General features: G+C 34.7%; 2 protein-coding genes and 1 long non-coding RNA gene across 5 annotated transcripts in view; 2 read left to right on the top strand and 1 right to left on the bottom strand.

Moving 5' to 3' along the window:
* Positions 1 to 21,344, bottom strand: part of LUZP4 (leucine zipper protein 4) — a 389,928-nt gene that overhangs the window by 149,211 nt on the left and 219,373 nt on the right. The gene's annotated exons all lie outside the window — the stretch shown is intronic.
* The window catches only part of LOC309620815, a 333,501-nt gene that overhangs the window by 142,159 nt on the left and 169,998 nt on the right, over positions 1 to 21,344 (top strand). The window lies entirely within an intron of this gene.
* The window catches only part of LRCH2 (leucine rich repeats and calponin homology domain containing 2), a 91,995-nt gene that overhangs the window by 63,360 nt on the left and 7,291 nt on the right, over positions 1 to 21,344 (top strand). For both annotated transcript variants that reach the window (XM_082377125.1, XM_082377126.1), the window contains 8 exons: positions 2,419 to 2,467; positions 2,546 to 2,662; positions 10,936 to 10,980; positions 13,602 to 13,652; positions 15,901 to 15,958; positions 16,722 to 16,834; positions 17,016 to 17,153; positions 17,307 to 17,384. In XM_082377125.1, coding sequence (XP_082233251.1) covers positions 2,419 to 2,467; positions 2,546 to 2,662; positions 10,936 to 10,980; positions 13,602 to 13,652; positions 15,901 to 15,958; positions 16,722 to 16,834; positions 17,016 to 17,153; positions 17,307 to 17,384 — 649 coding nt within the window. The remainder of the gene's footprint in view (positions 1 to 2,418; positions 2,468 to 2,545; positions 2,663 to 10,935; positions 10,981 to 13,601; positions 13,653 to 15,900; positions 15,959 to 16,721; positions 16,835 to 17,015; positions 17,154 to 17,306; positions 17,385 to 21,344) is intronic.

Here is a 21,344-nt window from a genome sequence, read left to right as displayed (position 1 = left end):
ACTAATCCTTTAGCAAATCTTGTTGACTTTGCCTTCAAAATATGCCCAGAATCTGATCATATCTTACCACCTCCATGCCTACCACCCTAGCCCAAGCAATCTCTTACTTCAGTTATAACAGCCTGGTAACAGGTCTCTTTTCTGCCCTTGCTTTCCTTTAGTCTGTTTTCAAAAAAAAATATATCAGATTGGTATTTTAAAAATGTAAGTCAGATCATGTCATTCTTCAGAATTCTCTAATGACCTCCCATTTCATTCAGAATAAAAACTAGAGTCCTTTAAGGACTTGTGAACCTCTACATTATTTGGCTCCCTACTGTATTCCTCTTGCCTCGCTCTTCCTGCTGGTTAGTTCTTCTCTAGTTATGCTGGCCTCCTTGCTGACTCCCAATACTCCAGGCGTTTCCCACCCCTTCAAAGCTTTTGCCTCTGCCTGGAATGATTTCCTCTCAGATAACCATATGGCTAATTCCCCTGTCTTCACATTTCTGCTCAGATTTCATTTCATCAGCAAGGGATTACCTGAACAACTTATATAAAAGAGCATGTCTCCTCCAGTCCTTTGTCCCTTTTCCCAGACCCTGCTTTATTTTTCTCCACAGAACTTAATTCCGTCTGACATTGTAAATATATACTTTTTTACCATCTGACATTCTCAATATATACTTCTTTATTTGTTCGTATCTTGTCTTTACCACCCCACCACCACCTGGGCGCACTACAGTGTTGGTTTTATCAGTTATTAAGAGAAGACTATTTGAAATCTCCAACACTAATTACGGATTTGTCTTTCTCTTTAAAGTTCTTTCATTTTTCCTTCATATATTCTGAAGCTGTTATTAGATGCGTAAATGTATAGGATTGTAATGTCCTTTTGGTGAATTTACACCTTTGTCATTATAAAATGACTTTTTAAATATTCTTGGTTATATTCTTTGCTCTGAAGTATACTTTTCTGATATTATATAGTCACCTCAGCTTTCTTTTGATTAGTGTTAACATGATATATCTTTCTTCTTCCTTTTATTTTTAACCTATTTGTGTCTTTATGGAGAACGTGGGTTTCTTGTTGTTAGCATATGGTAGTATCTTCCTTTTCTATCAAATCTGACAATCTGACTTTTAATTGTGGTGTTAAGATTGTTAATATTTAATTGTAACTATTGATATTCATGGATTTAAATCTACTGTATTATTGTGTGTTTAATTTTTATCTTACCCATTCTTTGTAGCCATCTTTCCTCTTTTTCTCCTGTCTTTAGAATTATATTTTAAAATTCCTATTTATCTCCCTTGCGGGCTTATTTAGCTACAACTTGTTGTTATGTTAGTGATTGTTTTAGGGTTTAAAGTATAATATTTAACTTATCACAGTCTACCTTCAAGTGCTATTATGTCATTTTATATATCCTATAAGAACCTTACAAGAGTATACTTCTGTTTCTTCCCTCCTGGCCTTTGTGGTATTGTTGCCATACATTTTACTTCTGTGTTACATATTACATTGTTATTATTCTGGCTCTAAATAGTCAATTGTTCTTTAAAGAGATTTAAATAATCCGAATAATGTCTTTTATCTTTACCCCTTTAGTTACCATCTCCAGTGCCCTTTGTTCCTTTGTATAGCTCTGTATTTCCATGTATATCTTTTTCCTTCTACCTGAAAGAGATATTTTAACATTACTTTTACTGCTGGTCTGATGTTGAATCCTTTCAGTTTCTGTAATGTTTAAAAAAGTCTTGGGGGTTCCCTGGCGATCCAGCGGTTAGGACTTGGCGCTTTCACTGCTGTGGCCCTGGGTTCAATCCCTGGTCAGAGAACTCAGATCCCACAAGGTGTGCAGCACAGCCAAAATAAAAAAAAGTCTTTATTTCACCTTCATTTTTGAAAGATATCTTTGCTAGTATAAAATTCTAGGTTGATATTTTTGTTTTCTTTTGGTACCTTAAAGAGGTTTTTCTACTGTCTTCTGGATTGCGTTGTTTCCTGTGAGAACTCTGTTGTCAGTATTCGTTTCACTGGACCTATTGTGTCTTTTTTATCTGGCTGCTTTTTACATTTTCTCTTTATCATTTGCTTTTAATTTGATTATGATGTATATTGTTGTAGTTTTCTTCATATTTCTTTTGCTTGGAGTTCATTGAGCTTCTCAAGTTTGTGGGTTTATTGTTTTCATGAAATTTGAAAATTTGTGGTCTTTATTTATCTTTAAATATCTTCTCTGTCACCTGAGTTATATTCTTCTGGAACCCCAATTATATGTATATTAGGCCACTTGAAGTTTCATACAGATCATCTAAAGAAATTATTATTATTTTTTTTAGTTTTTGGTAATGATTTTAATATAATAAATATCCTATCTGTTTTTTGACTGTATGTCTTAAGATATACATATTAAGGCATCTTTAATTTTTTAGTGTCTCAGCAGATGAAGTTAATTCACCATTATCACCCCTCACATGGCAGGTAAGAAGAAATTAAATTACTGTTATATCTAATATTTTGTTCTCATTTATTTAGTTAAAAGAAACTATTTTATTACAGCCCTTAGAAAATCAAAAGGATCAAATAGATGAACAACAGTGGCCAGAATCTCAGCCTATAATCTGGCAGAGTGAAGAAAGGAGGCGGAGCAAACAGATTAGAAAAGAATATTTCAAGGTACTTTATTAAGTTTTAAAATTTACTGTGTAATTATTAGTTTTGATTTTATCCATTTTGTTTTACATTAATATGACAGAATATAACTCTCTAGTTAGATATAGTAGATGTGTTATTTTATCTTGATTTCTTACATGTATGTGGTATACATATATGAGCCAGTTATTTCCATAAAATTTCAGTAATTCAAAATAATTAAGAGTAGATCAGTGTGAATTGTGATTTGCCAGATACTTTACAAGAAACATGAATGTTTGCTACACTGCTAGTTGTAGCAATATGTAACAGTATTTTAAAAGAATTGCCCAAAAAAGGTCTTTCACTGGATCTGTTTCAGTAAAGAGTTGACACATTTTTACAATTAGCATTTAACTGTTTCTATGTAAATAAATGCTATTTACATGATTCTAAAAATGCCTGAAAGCATTTCCCCACATTTTCTTTTCTTATTACCTTAATATATTTCTTAGGATGGCATTTTATCTTAGCTAAATTAAAAGCTCAGACCATCTGAATTATCTCAAATTTCTAGTTAGAAGGGTTTCAATGAAATTTCATTGTGTACACCTTTGTAAATATTGTAACATTGTCTAATTTGTGATTAAGGTCTGCTGTATTTGTAGTGGCCAGTCATTAGAACTGGAGTAATCTTCAATACTAGTTAGAATTTGTTATTGGAATTTCTGACTCACATGAACAGTGCAACCAAGCTCCTGCTCTATGCATAGCAAATTTTATTGTTTTTGTGGACCTTTTCTATTTCCCAAAACCTAATTTTTATCTAATAATAAATACATAGTTCTAGGTTAAATTATAGGTAATTTGAAGTTTATATCACTAATAAATAGGATTATATTTCATGCTTTTCTCAGTTTGGTAAAAGCGGGTCTCTATGCACATTGATCAGTTTCCTTATTATGGCATTGTAACGTACATTTGGAAGTAGTATCATATGACCAAAACAAAAATGTTATATGTCTTAGTCTGTGATAAGTTTACTCTTTCAACAAATAATTACTGAATCCTTTTAATGAGCCTTATGTTACCTGGTCAATATGAGAGGTAATGAAAAAATAAAAGACATAGGGAAAAAAGGAAAGATTCTTAGCAGAACCCTGGTCAGTACCCTTTACAAATATTCAGTTATATTTGCATTCTGGCATTTATTAATTTGTAAGTCCCCTCTTTTAGTTTATGGCACTTGAACAAACTCACTAAAGAAAATTTGTTAACAGATAAAACTTGATGAATAACTGATGATGTGGTAGAAATTTTAGTATTTCTAACTAATAAAAGAGATTTGATATTTATTTGATCTATTAGTTTAGTAAAAGCATACAAATTCTGACTGTTTTTCAAAATACTTACATGGCACTACTAAGTAGAAGTAAGTGCATTTATTGTCATTCCTATTTTATAGATGGGGAAATTAAGGCACAGAGAGGCTAAGTAAAATGCTTCAAGCCACTTAGCTAATAAACAGCTGAGTCAAGACTTGAACCGAGAACCTATGCTATGCTGCCTGTTGATCTGCTGTGGATAGCCTAATATCAAATGAACACACTTTCAGATAAATACAGTTTTATTGTCTTTTAAATATTTTATTGTAACTCAACTTCTCAGTAAAGTCTTAATGGAAGCCTCAGTGAACCTTTAAAAAATAGTTATTTAATAGTATCATTTGTTGATAAATATTTTATTTTTTATGGCTTAAGTATACCTTCCATAATATTGCTATTTTATAAGTTGCTAAGAGATCAAAGGAGATAATATTTGAAGAGTCCATAATCATCATTCAACAAATATTAATTTCTACTATAGTTAGTAAAGTAGGTGCAAAGATAAGCTTCAGTAACTGGGAAATGTTTTAAGGAGACATGTAGTTCTCCTCAATAGTCAGAAGATGTCAGTGTTAGGACACTGTAAAAAAATAAAGTCAACAATTTTTTCCAAAGGTGTTAAAAAAAAATTATAAAACTGAGATACTTCTCTCTAAGTGAAGTCAAAACGGTTATTCAGATTTGCCAGTATTTTCATGATTAAAATATTATCTATGAAGTGTCTTTCTTTCAAAAAGAAAATTTCTCTTAATCACTTTTCTCAAGAATAAAAAGGCTTATTCATAAGATAATAGTATTGAACTTAATTTGGATTTATAGTTAAAGTATACTACTCTAGAGATATATATCAAATTATCACTAAGCTCACTCAGTGATGGCTCCTTTAGCTTTGCTTTGTTATGAAACATACAGACCTTTTGTGTAACTTTATCCTAACATATATTAATGACTGAACCACAGGATTTCTTTGTTTGTGTCCCATGGTAAATTATTCACGATGCTGTTATTTAGAAGATTTATTGAAAGTGTGTGTGTGTGTGTGTGTGTGTGTGTGTGTGAAATCTAGCTCTCCAGTTTCATAGTTGCTAGGACTGATTTTGGGAGGTATGTTTTTCAGGTAAGCCCCTGAAACTAAATTTTAAAAAGTTTCAACATAATTGGCCAGAGTATGTGAGTAAGAAGATAATTTAGGTCAGATTATAAGTAAATCATTGTAGGAGAGTTATATTAACTCTTTTAGACTCCCGGCTGCTCTTGTGTAGATTACTATTCTAGTAAATAAAATTTAATGTCATTGTTGCTGAAGTAAAATCACTGCATTTCTCAAAGTAAAGGTATTCCAGAAAATACATTACTTTATTAAAAATCTTTTACAGAAATTTATTAATATCATTTGAATAAGATATACAACAAAGTATGAAAATCTAACCTTTTTTCGATAATGTTCAATGTAAATTAGTAGCTTTAATTTCTTGTAAGAATGACAACACAAATTTCTAAATGCATTTGATGATTCATTTCTAAATAAAAAAGTTAAAAAACATCAGAATAACTATACCAGATTAGTTTTAAGGATTGTTTGATTTATTTAAATGCCATATATATTTGTCATCAAATGTATCTCACTACTTTTGTGATAAAACATTATAATGACTCTTAAAATACATATCTGATTTCATAAATATAGTACAATATTTTAATTTAATGGCTAACCCCAAGGAAAATATTTTTGTATACTTTCTCTGACCATGGTTAATTTTATACTGGAATAGGGAAGCCAGCTGGGCTTGTGAAATAACCTGATTTGTTCTGAGTCAGAGTTTGTGCACAAGTACTGTCCCTTCTGTGAAATTAATATAAGCTTCAGAGATGAACTGATCTTTGTGTTTCTGAACAGACCTTTAATGTAGTATTTGAATTTAGATATAATAAAACTTCAGTTATTCAGACTAACGTTAACTGAGGACAGCTGAGTTGAGTTAGTAAGAAGTTGGACTTATAGAATATTTAAAAATCTATGTATATATTCAGACTTGGATTTTAGGACCTTTAAATATGTGCAGTAATGCAAAACTAAGTATCTTCCTAAGTTTTCATGTATAATGGATATTTTAAATTAGAATAGCAGTTGAGTAACAATAATACAAGTCTCATTATCTAAGTTCTCGACTGCATCATCCTCTGTTTCTTTCCTTTATCAATTATCTGTTCACTCTTCTATGTCCTTTCTCTTTACCTTCCATCTTATAAATGTGCTCAGACCTCTACCATTATCCCTGATTCCCCTTTCAGCTGTTGCCTTATCTCTTTGTTTTCTTCTAGGGCCAAACTTGCCATTTCTAGATCTGCAGTTTCTGATCACTCCTTAACCCACTGCAGTCTGTCTTTTACCTCCATTTCTCCATTGAAATAGCCCCTCACTAGAGCCTAACATGTACCTACTAACAGCAAAATCTAGTGTAGCATTTGACAGTGATGACCACATCTTTCTTCTCAAAACTCCTTGCTTGGTTTCTGCCTCATTTTCCTTCCCTGATTCTTCTTTTTTCTTTTTGATGCTCCTGGCTAACTTTTCTTCTGATTTTTCTTCTGCTTGTTTTTAGGGGTCTCATCTTTTGTTACTCTCTATGAAGCTTTTATGATTCCAGATGTCTCATATTCTCCTGGGTCTAAAGTTACATCTCATAACTTTTTTTTCCTGTTCTCTGTACCTGTGTTTCTAATTGTCTGGATGCCATGTATTTCAAATCAATATGTCTCCCCCTCCTGCCCCGCCACCATGGAACTTGCTCCTCCTCTCTGTTCTTTATTTTAGTTAGTAGTGGTATTACCCACCCAGTTCTCTAAGCTCTATACCTCATTCCTCCTTGATCTTGCTCTTTCTTTCTTCTTAACTTAACTTTCTTCTTCTTAACTCTTAATTGGTCACCAGGATGCTAATTATGCATCTTTCTCCAATTCATTACCTCTTCTCCATATCTACTGCCCTTGCTTTTGTTGGAACCCTCATTCTTTCTGGTCTAGGCAATTGTAATAACTTCTTAATGGTCCCCCTTTCTCTAGTTTCACAGTCCTTAGAGAAATCCCTGGCCTAAAATTCTTTATTGGCTCCCCATTATCAATTACATAAAATTTGGACTTTTAAAAAACTTCACGGCCATCCTTACCTACTTCTCTAAGTTTTATTACCTGCCACAGTTCACTCGTTACTAGCTACTCTTTTTTACATAGGCTGAGCTTTTTTATTCCTTTGTGCTTTCCTTCTTCTGAGCATGCCCATTCTTTTATTCCTGAAAAATCCCTACTAATCATTTAGGATTTAGGGATGAGAGTATAGCATAGTGGTTAAGAGCTTTGACCTCAGAAATCAAACCACTTTGGTTCCAGTCCTTTCTTAGATATCTACTAACTGAGTGACTTTGGCAAATTATCTAATCTTGCTGAGCTTATTATTATTATTTTTTTTATCTTCAGATGACTCTAATAGTATCTTCCTTCATAGGATTATTGTAACTACTGAATTATTTAATAATACAAAGTGCTTAGAACAGCACTTGCCACAGAGTATACACTAATAAATATTAGCTTGTTATTCACTAAAATGTCACTTTTGTTTTGTTTTTTGTTTTTCTACCAGTCATCTTTTTTTTAAATAAATTTATTTTATTTATTTATTTTTGGCTGTGTTGGGTCTTCGTTGCTGTGCACAGGCTTTCTCTAGTTGCGGCGAGTGGGGGCTACTCACTGACGTGGATTCTCATTGCAGAGCATGGGCTATTGGTGCCTGGGCTTCAGTAGTTGTGGCACATGGGCTCAGTAGTTGTGGCTCACGGACTCTAGAGTGCAGGCTCAGTAGTTGTGGCGCACGGGCTTAGTTGCTCCATGGCATGTGGGATCTTCCCAGACCAGGGCTCGAACCCGTGTCCCCTGCACTGGCAGGCGAATTCTTAACCACTGCACGACCAGGGAAGTCCCTACCAGTCATCTTTTTTCAGATGTTAATTCTCAATTAGGATATGAAAGGATTCAGCAAAGATCAGGGCTGCTGGGCAAAGAAGGTCATGGTCAGGAATGCAGACTGCGTCCTCCTTTTCAGTGGTACTTGCATAACTGCTCATGTTTGAGTTCCTTGTAAGAAAGGCAGTAGTTGAAAAGCACATAAGCATGGAAACTCCAGTGACATACTTGTAATACTGGTAGTAACCTCTTTGAAACTCTCCAGCAGTGCCTTTAGGGGTGAAATCCTGCATCAGTATCAAGCTTGGGCAGCTCCCCTGTTTTGACATCCATGAGTTTCTTCTCCTTCACTAGTATGACTGATGCCATCTTGGGGTCCTGGTGTCCAACTGTCTAAATGTCACTCTTTTGTTGAAGTAGAACAAGAACAAGTGCCGTCAGTGACATCATGCCTAAGGATGGCAAATAGGTTTATTCACACATGCCAACTCTATTCAGTGGCTATCTGGAGCATTGGATTGAAAGTATATTGAAGCTATGTCTGGAATCAGCTGGAAAGAGCACCTTGGTAGATTAGTGATAGTTGTCATAAGTCATAGGAGAGACAGTGGATGAATTTAGGTCTTGTATTTGTCATCCCTAATGCTGCTCATCCTCCAGTTTGTGGTTGAGCTATCAGGTAGGTTATCTATTTTTCCAAGAGTTATGGAAGATAATGCTGCATAAGTAAAGGGGGCCATTAACTAGAACCTTGAATGCCAGGCAGAGAAATTTGGGCATAATCTGAAAATTAGGTTTTTTCAACAGAAGAGTCATGAGTTGCGTGTAGTATTTTGAAAAGGTCAATCTGCCACTGATTTGCAGGATAATTACTGGCGAGGAGGAATCAGAAGAACTTTAGTGGTTGTCATAACTGTATTTCCTTGATTCCTGCTCCTAAAAACAAGCACTGTTTTAAATTCTAGCATTTGTGATATTAAGCATATTACCTCTGTGCCTTAGTATAAAACGGAGATAATATTGGGTTGGCCAAAAAGTGCCTTCGGTTTTTAATTAAAAATAAAAGACACATTTTTCATTTTCACCAAGAACTTTATTGAACAACATATTCACTCTTTTGTTCCACTACTTTTTGCCATTTTTCAGGCAACTTCATAATTCCATCTTCCCAAAACTTTTTATCTTTTTGAACAAAGAACTGTTCCAGGTGCCTTTTACAGTCTTCCAGGGAATTGAAATTTTTTCCATTAAGAGAATTTTGTAAAGACCTAAATAAATGGAAACCCCAAGGTGCAATGTCTGAATATGGCAGACCAATCAGAACTTCCCAGCCAAGCTGTAACAGTTTTCACCTGGTCATCAAAGAAACATGCGGTCTTGCCTTATCCTGATGGAAAATTATGTGTTTTCTGTTGACTAATTCTGGACGCTTTTCGTTGAGTGCTGCTTTCAGTTGGTCTAATTGGGAGCAGTACTTGTTGGAATTAATCGTTTGGTTTTCCAGAAGGAGCTCATAATAGAGGACTCCCTTCCAATCCCACCATATACACAACATCACCTTCTTTGGTTGAAGACCAGCCTTTGGCATGGTTGGTGGTGTTTCATTTCGCTTGCCCCACGATCTCTTCCATTCCACATTATTGTACAGTATCCACTTTTTATCTCCTATCACAATTTGTTTTAAAAACGGAACGTTTTCGTTACGTTTAAGTAGAGATTCGCGTGCAGAAATACGGTCAAGAAGGTTTTTTTCACTTAACTTACGTGGAACCCAAACATCAAAGCAATTAACATAACCAAGTTGGTGCAAATGATTTTCAACACTTGATTTGGATATTTTGAGTATGTCAGCTATCTCCTGCATGGGATAACGTTGAGTGTTCTCAATTAATGTCTCAATTTGATCACTGTCAACTCCAATTGGTCTACCCGACCATGGAGCATCGTCCAGCGAGAAATCTCCAGCACAAAACTTCGCAAACCACTGTTGACACATTCGATCAGTCACAGCACCTTGTCCATACACTGCACAAACCTTTTTTTGCATTTTGGTTGCGTTTTTACCTTTCTTGAAATAAGAAAGCATAATATGCTGAAAATGTTGCTTTTTTGTTCCATCTTTAATATTAAAATGGCTATACAAAAATTTACCAATTTTGATAAGTCTTTTTTAAAATGCAAGCTGATATGACAGCTGTCACATACAATCTAACAAAATTGTTTTGAATGAAGTTAAAGACAACTAAGTGCTGCTAGAGCCATCTTACGGAAAAAACTGAATGAACCTTTTGGCCAACCCAATACTATTTACCTCAGGGTTGTTAAGAATATTAAATGGGTTCATACATGTAACACACTTCAATCAGTGCCTGGTGTATAGTAACCACTAGTATAAGTGTTATTATCACTGTTACTGTTATTGTATAGTCAATATATACATTTAATGTAGTATTTTTTTAACCTAAAATCAGTAGGTTTCTTAAAAATGGATGACATTTTTGAATGGTGAGATTACAGGCTAGGCGTGAGATAGTGGGGCCTAGAATAGAATAATATTTGAGAGAATTCAGAAGAAGTAAGTCTGAGAGAGATTACAGAAAGAATTGACTTCTTGATGTTTTGTAAATAGTGGATTAAGAAAAAGGAGGATTTAAGACAACACTCAGATAGCAAACCTGAATGAATGGGAAATGGATTGGTTTAGGAAGGAAATGTTACTTGATGTATGTACTTAGAACAATGCCTTGCACATAGAAAGTACTGTTTTGTGTTAGCTATTAGTAAGTAGTAGGACTGTTTAAACTGGTTATGTAATTAAACAGTTTATTTATCTTTACATATAATGTACATTTTATATATAATTTAGATAATTTAATAAAAGTACCAAAATGTGAATAAACCTCATATATAATTTACTAGTTAGAGAATTTATTTGTTCAAGGAAAAGTAAAATAATGTGATTTAAATATTTTTCAGTATAAATCATCAAGGAAGAGTTCAAGTGGCAATGAAAACGATGAGGTGAGAAAAGAGGGTAATATTAGCAACTGTTTAAAATATTTACTTTTCAAATGTAGTTGGCTCAATCAGAGTAAAATGTAATTCATCTTTCAGTTTGTTATTGATTTAACGCACAAGTTTTCTCCAATAATAAAAACTGAGCATCGTTAGACAATTATTAATTTAATCATGTGATTTCCATCTGTCCTTTGTAGTTTAGCTTTAGAATTTTATTAACGTTCATCTTGAAACTAATTAATTTAAAATTTTTACATTTTCCTATATTTCATCTTTTGAAATCAACCTGGTGGTCAATTGAGATTTTTCCTTTGGAATTTATTAATCTCTTTTCACAGCTCTGTATACTATTTCAACACTTAAAATTAGATTTCTACAGTTTGTGCATTACTATAAATTTTTCTACCTCATCATTTTAAGCTGTACAGCAGCCTGGCATTTTTGAAATGATACAGTCTCATCACCATGAATACTTAAGCTTTGTGTATTTTTGTTTGGAAGGATTGATAATTCATTTGATGTTGGATACTTGGCAGGGCTTCTGAAAACTCCTTTAATTTTAGGAAATGGAATCACCAAAGAAACGTTTGTTGTACTCTGAGCTAGAAGTTCAGCTTGGCTATTCTCCCTGTCCCTTTATATATATTATATCCACTTTGGTCCTGCCTGCTTCAATATCTAATCAGTTACCAAAACCTTTTTTTTTTTTTTTTTGATACAGAAATATTTTGAATACATTCCCCACCTGCATTTCTGCTATTTCTGCTCTGGCACAGGCCCTCCTCATTTCTTGCCTATATTACTGCAATAGCATCCTTGATCTTCTCCCTTTCTCCAGTCCATTCACCTCTCTGCTGCCAATGATTGTTTCAAAGAACACAAATATGATCAGGCCATTCCCTTGCTTAGAAACCTTCACTGTCTCCTCATCACTTAGAAGGTAAATTCAAGGTCCTTCTTCATAAGCTCCTGCTTACCACATCAGCCTCAACTCACGATTTGCCTTCCTTTCACCATACTGTCCAAAAATGTGGAATTACAAGGTTTTCTGCACTCATCCTTACATTTATTGCTTCTTTTTTTTTAAGATCTTTATTGGAGTATAATTGCTTTACAATGTTGTGTTAATTTCTGCTGTACAACAAAGTGAATCAGCTATATGTATACATCTATCCCCATATCCCCTCCCTCTTGAGCCTCCCTCCCACCCTCCCTATCCCACCCCTCTAGGTCGTCACAAAGCACTGAGCTGATCTCCCTGTGCTATGCAGCAGCTTCTCACTAGCCATCCGTTTTACATTTGGTAGTGTATATATGTCCATGCTACTCTCTCACTTCGTCCCAGCCTCCCCTTCCCTCTCCCCGTGTCCTCAAGTCCATTCTTGACGTCTGTGTCTTTATTCCTGTCTTGCCTCTAGGTTCTTCAGAAACATTTTTTTTTAAATTCCATATATATGTGTTAGCATACGGTATTTGTTTTTCTCTTTCTGACTCACTTCACTCTGTATGACAGACTCTAGGTCCATCCACCTCACTACAAATAACTCAATTTCATTTCTTTTTATGGCTGAGTAATATTCCATTGTATATATGTGCCACATCTTCTTTATCCATTCATCTGTCGATGGACATTTAGGTTGCTTCCATGTCCTGGCTGTTATTGCTTCTGTGCCTTTGTCCTTGTTGTTCTCTCATCTTGGAATATTGTTAAACATCTACTCAGTTTTTTAGTTTCTCAGGAAACTTGATTTTATCCACCACCCCCACCGTTTCCCCAGGTGCCTCTTATCTGTGCCTCGTAATATATCATGCATAGCTCTATCCTTATACTGAGAAAGTTGTACTACCCATGTAAATGAATCTATTTTCCCCCTAGACTGAGAGATCCTTGAGTGGATGATATTTTACTAAATTCCAGTGTTCCCAGTGTCTAGCACCAGTGCCTGATATATAGTAGATAGTAATCATTTGTTAATGATGAATACATGTCCTCTGTGGTATGCATATTCAAGATTAAATGTTAAGAATTTTGTATTTGTTTAGTAGTGGTCATTGAAAAAACATGGACCATTTAGTAGTATTTTATGCAATTCAACTAATTCTTTGTCATTATTTCTAAGCCTGTGTTAGATACACATAATTTTCCAGGTAATTGTTATTATTTGGCGTGATGGAATTTTTGCATGCTTCCATGTACCTGTCTCAGATTGTAACATATTGTTGCCATTTCCCATCAGGAATTAATCTTAACACATGGCTATTTTCTAAGAAATATAGAAAGGTTTTTCATTTGTGATATTTAAAGGAAATACATTTAAGAAAATATTTGATGTAAGTAGATACTACTTCTAAAACTTTAAAGTGCTTATGAATCACCTGGGGATGTTACTGAAATACAGATTCTGATTCAGTAGGTCTTGGGTGGGGCCTGAGATTCTGCATTTCTAACAGGCTCCCAGAGGATGCTACTGGTCCACAGACCACACTTTGGCAAGGTGGTAGATGGCATTTTCCAGATTCTTCCTTTAGTAGTTAATCAAAAAATTTTCAGTTTTCCTTTTATATGTCTAAATCATCATTCATATTTTAATTTCATCTTTCATCTTCTTGTTTTTATATTTTAGCAAGACAGTGATAATGCTAATATGTCACCACAATCTCCAGTATCATCTGAGGTACAAGTTCTGTTTTTAAATGTGTTTACATAGATTTCTTTGTCTCTTCTCTCTAACCTCATCTTTCTTTTTTTTAAATGTAATTTATTCACCCATATTTAAAAATCCATAGTAGGTTAATTTATACAAACCTAGCCTATAAAAAATTCTAAGAACACCATATTTTTGAACAAATATTCATAATCAATATCACTTAAATTAGTTATTGAAAAATGCCTATAGATCACAGAAAATAATTCACTTTATAAATTTTTTATGTTTTATAATTCATCCATATTTTGAAATCAATAAGAACAGCTTTCAGATTTTAAATCTGAAAAAAGTACTTCAGCATTGTGCAATGGCCTTTGGTTTTTCTCATAACCAATTAGGTCTGAAAGCAATGCAAGATAAACTTCCTTTTTCCACGAGAAACATCCCTGTAGTGGGTTGTTCCTATCGACAGGAGGGTACACCTTTCCTAGCATCTTAGACCTAAGGAGGAGCATGGGGAGAAGGGGTAGATGAAAGTTAGAGTTTCTGAGATCTTAACCAAATAACTCTGGTGGTTTGAATGATTAACTCTTCTAATTTAGTTAAACCTATTGCTTCACAATAAGAGATAAATTAAAAAACATTCTAAACAGTATCTCTTCTACTTCAGATTACTTTAGTATTCTAAAAGTGTATTGGCATTAGTAAATAGATGATTATGCGTTCATTTGGTGAATTCAGAACTTTGTCTAAATGTTTGGATGATCCAAATTCACCATATAACATTGGTTAATTAGCCAGTATTTCATTTTATATAGGTGGTGTTAATTTTTTAAAAAGCCAGGATTCTTTGTCTATTGTTTTGGGTGAGTTGCATTATAAAACTTTTAAATGGACGTGGACATTAGTTTTATAAACATGTTTCTAAATTATTTATATGGCAGGAAAATGGTTTGCATTCTTTTAGAAAATAATTTAAATTAGGATATCCTAAAATTAGTCTTTGTCACATGCTTTTTTGTAAATCCTTTTTTTACTTTCAGTTATAACAAATGTAAGTGCTGCCTTATTTAACTAGGTACTTTATGATTTTATGATCTATGCTCATGGGGAGAGTATCAGTGCCAGTTTTCTCAAATAATTATACTGCTTTTATAATACATTTTTCCTTACATTTGGATAAGTGAAAATTTTGTCTGGAAATTTGTAACACTTTAACCGAAGTAATCAAGACAAACTGAGGCTTGTAGACGGATAAGGTGGTGAGCATGTATTTTAGTAGCTCAACTGACTTTCAACTTGAACTGCTTATCATATGTTAATCAGAAAATTAAGAGAGTCAACAGAATTCTGATTGTTTTAGTTTCATCTGTGAAAGGAAAATGATAAAAACAATTAGTATAGTGCTTTACTATTAACAAAGTGCTTGCCTATACATTTAAACCTAAGAGCAGTCCCATGAGCTGGGTAGTATCCTCATCATTTTACAGCTGCAGAGACTGATAACTTTTCCTAAAGACTCCAGTCAATAAAATGGCAGAGAAGTGACTGAAGCCCAAACTCTAGCTACTTCAGTTGTTGTACAGATTCAATAAGATGCTGCTAAAATTTCATTATCTTTCCATCTTATAATTTCCAAAGTGCTTTCTTTTAGTTATCTCAGTTAATATTTACAACATCCTATTTTAAAGATGAAGGAACAGTTACAGAGAAATTAAATGTTTTGCTCAAGGCTTAGCCTAAACTTTCTGACTCTAAGTTCAGATTTTTAAAATATACCACAGTTCTTTCCAAAGCACACTACTGTGAGGAAGCACTTTGAAACAATGTGCATTCAGCTGGAAGAAATAATACTTTATTATCTATCACTCTGCAGCCCCTATTAGTATGAATGTGTATATTTGCCTCAGATTATCCACTAAGGGTCAAGTCCATAGTAGGTACTGAGTAAGTTTTACTAATTTCACTTATCTTTTCATTGAAGCTTTTTTTCATTTTGGGGGAGACTTTAATCTGGTTCTTCATTCAGAAAATATCTGTTTTATATGCTTCAATAATTTTCTTTTTCATTTTCCTTATACTATGAGGGAGAAGTCAATCAGCAAATATTTATAGACCTTTTAAAAGTGAAATATATCAATTTGAATTGAAATGCGTTTACCTTTCTCTGCTACACTAATCATGGAGAAAAATACTTCTCAAAATTGGAATGGATATGAATAACTACCTTGATTATTTCGAAAGAAAAGAGGTTTTATTTGTTTTTTGTTTTTAGGAGTATGATAGAACTGATGCTTTTTCACATGGTCCCTTTGGCTTGAAGCCTAGATCAGGTAAATACATATTCTGCAAATAAAATTTATTGGCTATATATGAAACTAGAGTTTCTCAGCTTAAATGGGATTGATTCCATAGTTTTAAGTACACATAGATTCTTTCCCCTCTCCTAAAAGTAATTTTCTCTTAACCTTATTTGTCTTTCCAATTCCCATTCCCCATTTCTTTCTTCCTCTTTACTTTCAAGCTCCTGAAACCTCAGCTTTTTGCCTTAGATATACTGCAGTCTTATTTCTACTCTACTGTGACTGCTATTAGAATGACCACTCTGCCAGCAGACCAAACACTGTTTGAAATTATAGCACTCCATTATATTGTGGTTTTAAAAAGGGATCTTTTCGCATTTGGCAAGCCCAAAAGAAAATGGATCCATGTTACTTGGCAAGGTATTGAATTATAGTTTTTATTCGTGAATAACTGTATTGACCTTCAAGAATAATTTCCTTTTTCTTTAAAGATAATAAAGGCTGATTTGTGTTCAGTAATAATTCTTAACCTGGATCATAAGTTTCTAATAATATATGTTTAAGTAAGAACATGTATAGGTGGTAGAAATTGTTACACTTGTCTTCCCTGTTGCTTTCAATTATGCAGATAAGCAGATTTCAGTTATATTCTGTAAAAAATATTTAGAATTTATTGATAATAATAGTGTTTTATGTCATTTTGTTCTGGTTCTTTTTATCATGTCTCTTTCCCCACCGATGGTTGATCCTTCCTGTTAGCTTTGTAATAAGCTAGGAAATTTCTGTTTTATAGCTTTTAGCCGCTCATCTCGTCAGGAATATGGGGCAGCAGATCCAGGTTTTACAATGAGAAGAAAGATGGAACATCTACGGGAAGAACGAGAGCAAATACGACAACTTCGCAATGTAAGTCATATTGACCTTTCAGGTCTGCTTTATAGAAATGGGTTTAATGTGGAAAATTAACAAGGTATATTTTATTTTCAGTACTCTTTAATATTTTAGATTACATAATGATTAGTTGTATAAATATATAACATATATGTTTAGATAGAATATCTGTGATTTATACCCGTTTCTTTTGTAGAATCTCGAATCCAGGTTAAAAGTAATTTTGCCTGATGACATTGGAGCTGCACTGATGGATGGGGTTGTTCTTTGCCATTTAGCCAATCACATAAGGCCACGCTCTGTAGCTAGTATTCATGTGCCATCACCAGCAGTGGTAAGTTTTGTCTGCAATTTGTTAGTTCTCTAAAGGAAGATAGAGCTTCTTGAAACAATCTTTAAATAATATACTTCAATAAATTTAATTTTCAGTTTTTATTAATTTTGTATAAATATACCTGAAAATATACCTTTTTTTCTTACTTTACAGCCTAAACTTAGCATGGCAAAATGTCGAAGAAATGTAGAAAATTTTCTTGATGCTTGTAAAAAGTTGGGTGTCTCACAGGTAATTATTTTTCTAACAAAATGATCATTTAAATATTAATTTATTGCATGCAAACTGGATTCTTCTTCACAATAGGAATGAGTAATGCTTTCTGAACATGAAAATGAATACCTTCCCTTGGTACGTTCTACTGAGTCCCAGCTTTAACTGTAACAGCTATCTAATGAATGATTTTAAGCTGCTTTTAAAGTAATTGTAGAAATGGTTTCAGTTTTTCACCATTAAGGGCGATGTTGGCTGTGGGTTTGTCATATATGGCCTTTATTATGTTGAGGAAAGTTCCCTCTATGCCTACTTTCTGGAGGGTTTTTATCATAAATGGGTGTTGAATTTTGTCGAAAGCTTTCTCTGCATCTATTGAGATGATCATATAGTTTTTCTCCTTCAATTTGTTAATATGATGTATCACATTGATTGATTTGCATATATTGAAGAATCCTTGCATTCCTGGGATAAACCCCACTTGATCATGGTGTATGATCCTTTTAATGTGTTGTTGGATTCTGTTTGCCAGTATTTTGTTGAGGATTTTTGCATCTATGTTCATCAGTGATATTGGCCTGTAGTTTTCTTTCTTTGTGACATCTTTGTCTGGTTTTGGTATCAGGGTGATGGTGGCCTCGTAGAATGAGTTTGGGAGTGTTCCTCCCTCTGCTATATCTTGGAAGAGTTTGAGAAGGATAGGTGTTAGCTCTTCTCTAAATGTTTGATAGAATTCACCTGTGAAGCCATCTGGTGCTGGGCTTTTGTTTGTTGGAAGATTTTTAATCACAGTTTCAATTTCAGTGCTTGTGATTGGTCTGTTCATATTTTCTATTTCTTCCTGGTTCAGTCTCGGAAGGTTGTGCTTTTCTAAGAATTTGTCCATTTCTTCCAGGTTGTCCATTTTATTGGCATAGAGTTGCTTGTAGTAATCTCTCATGATCCTTTGTATTTCTGCAGTGTCAGTTGTTACTTCCCCTTTTTCATTTATAATTCTATGGATTTGAGTCTTCTCCCTCTTTTTCTTGATGAGTATGCCTAATGGTTTATCAATTTTGTTTATCTTCTCAAAGAACCAGCTTTTCGTTTTATTGATCTTTGCTATCGTTTCCTTCATTTCTTTTTCATTTATTTCTGATCTGATCTTTATGATTTCTTTCCTTCTGCTAACTTTGGGGTTTTTTTTGTACTTCTTTCTCTGATTGCTTTAGGTGTAAGGTTAGGTTGTTTATTTGAGATGTTTCTTGATTCTTAAGGTAGGATTGTATTGCTCTAAACTTCCCTCTTAGAACTGCTTTTGCTGCATCCCATAGGTGTTGGGTCGTTGTGTTTCCATTGTCATTTGTTTCTAGGTATTTTTTGATTTCCTCTTTGATTTCTTCAGTGATCTCTTGGTTATTAAGTAGTGTATTGTTTAGCCTCCAAGTGTTTGTATTTTTTACAGATTTTTTTCCTGTAATTGATATCTAGTCTCATAGCGTTGTGGTCAGAAAAGATACTTGATACGATTTCAATTTTCTTAAATTTACCAAGGCTTGATTTGTGACCCAAGATATGATCTGTCCTGGAGAATGTTCCATGAGCACTTGAGAAGAATGTGTATTTTGTTGTTTTTGGATGGAATGTCCTATAAATATCAATTAAGTCCATCTTGTTTAATGTACCATTTAAAGCTTGTGTTTCCTTATTTATTTTCATTTTGGATGATCTGTCCATTGGTGAAAGTGGGGTGTTAAAGTCCCCCACTATGACTGTGTTACTGTCGATTTCCCCTTTTATGGCTGTTAGTGTTTGCCTTATGTATTGAGGTGCTCCTATGTTGGGTGCATAAATATTTACAATTGTTATACCTTACTCTTGGATTGATCCCTTGATCATTATGTAGTGTCCTTCTTTGTCTCTTGTAATAGTCTTTGTTTTAAAGTCTATTTTGTCTGATATGAGAATTGCTACTCCAGCTTTCTTTTGATTTCCATTTGCATGGAATATCTTTTTCCATCCCCTCACTTTCAGTCTGTATGTGTCCCTAGGTCTGAAGTGGGTCTCTTGTAGACAGCATATATATGGGTCTTGTTTTTGTATCTATTCAGCCAGTCTATGTCTTTTGGTGGGAGCATTGAATCTATTTACATTAAAGGTAATTATCAATATGTATGTTCCTATTACCATTTTGTTAATTGTTTTGGGTTTGTTATTGTAGGGCTTTTCCTTCTCCTGTGTTTCCTGCCTAGAGAAGTTCCTTTAGCATTTGTTGTAAAGCTGGTTTGGTGGTGCTGAATTCTCTTAGCTTTTGCTTGTCTGTAAAGGTTTTAATTTCTCCATCAAATCTGAATGAGATCCTTGCTGGGTAGAGTAATCTTCGTTGTAGGTTTTTCTCCTTCATCACTTTAAATATGTCCTGCTACTCTCTTCTGGCTTGCAGAGTTTCTGCTGAAAGATCAGCTGTTAACCTTATGGGGATTCCCTTGTGTGTTATTTGTTGTTTTTCCCTTGCTGCTTTTTAATATGTTTTCTTTGTATTTAATTTTTGATAGTTTGATTAATATGTGTCTTGGCATGTTTCTCCTTGGATTTATCCTCTATGGGACTCTCTGTGCTTCCTCGACTTGATTAGCTATTTCCTTTCCCATATTAGGGAAGTTTTTTTTGTTGTTTTTTTTTTTTAAAGATTTATTGATTGATTGATTGATTACTATGTTGGGTCTTCGTTTCTGTGCTAGGGCTTCCTGTAGTTGCGGCAAGCGGGGACCACTCTTCATCGCGGTGCGCGGGCCTCTCACTATTGTGGCCTCTTTTTGTTGCGGAGCACAGGCTCCAGACGCGCAGGCTCAGTAGTTGTGGCTCACGGGCCCAGTTGCTCCGTGGCATGTGGGATCTTCCCAGACCAGGGCGCGAACCCGTGTCCCCTGCACTAGCAGGCAGACTCCCAACCACCGCGCCACCAGGGAAGCCCCGGGAAGTTTTCAACTATAATCTCTTCAAAGATTTTCTCAGTCCCTTTCTTCTTCCCTTTTTCTTCTCGGACCCCTATAATTCGAATGTTGGTGCCTTTAATGTTGTCCCAGAGGTCTCTGAGACTGTCCTCAGTTCTTTTCATTCTTTTTTCTTTATTCTGCTCTGCAGTAGTTATTTCCACTATTTTATCTTCCAGGTCACTTATCCGTTCTTCTGCCTCAGTTATTCTGCTGTTGTTCCCTTCTAGAGAATTTTTAATTTCATTTATTGTGTTGTTCATCACTGTTTATTTGCTCTTTAGTTCTTCTAGGTCCTTGTTAAACGTTTCTTGTATTTTCTCCATTCTATTTCCAAGATTTTGGATCATCTTTACTATCATTACTCTGAATTCTTTTTCAGGTAGACTGCCTGCCTATTTCCTCTTCATTTGTTAGGTCTGGTTGGTTTTTGCCTTGCTCCTTCATCTGCTGTGTGTTTCTCTGTCTTCTCATTTTGTTTAACTTACTTTGTTTGGGGTCTCTGTTTTGCAGGCTGCAGGTTATTAGTTCCTGTTGTTTTTGGTGTCTGTCCCCAGTGGCTAAGGTTGGTTCAGTGGGTTGTGTAGGCTTCCTGGTGGAGGGGACTAGTGCCTGTGTTCTGGTGGATGAGGCTGGATCTTGTCTTTCTGGTGAGCAGGTCCACGTCTGGTGGTGTGTTTTGGGGTGTCTGTGGCCTTATTATAATTTTAGGCAGCCTCTCTGCTAATGGATGCGTTTGTGTTCCTGTCTTGCTAGTTGTTTGGCATAGGGTGTCCAGCACTGTAGCTTGCTGGTCATTGGGTGGAGCTGGGTCTTGGTGTTGAGATGGAGATCTCTGGGAGATTTTCGCCATTTGATATTACGTGGAGCTGGGAGGTCTCTTGTGGACCAGTGTCCTGACCCTGGCTCTCCCACCTCAGAGGCACAGCCATGATGCCTGGCTGGGGCACTAAGAGCCTGTCATCCACACGGCACGAAACTCCAGGACTCCACACTCTTGAGGCCC

Source organism: Balaenoptera borealis (assembly GCF_965194805.1).
Source record: "Balaenoptera borealis genome assembly, chromosome: X".
In the NCBI taxonomy this organism is placed as follows: Eukaryota; Metazoa; Chordata; class Mammalia; order Artiodactyla; family Balaenopteridae; genus Balaenoptera; species Balaenoptera borealis.
This window is presented reverse-complemented; position numbering and strand designations above follow the sequence as displayed.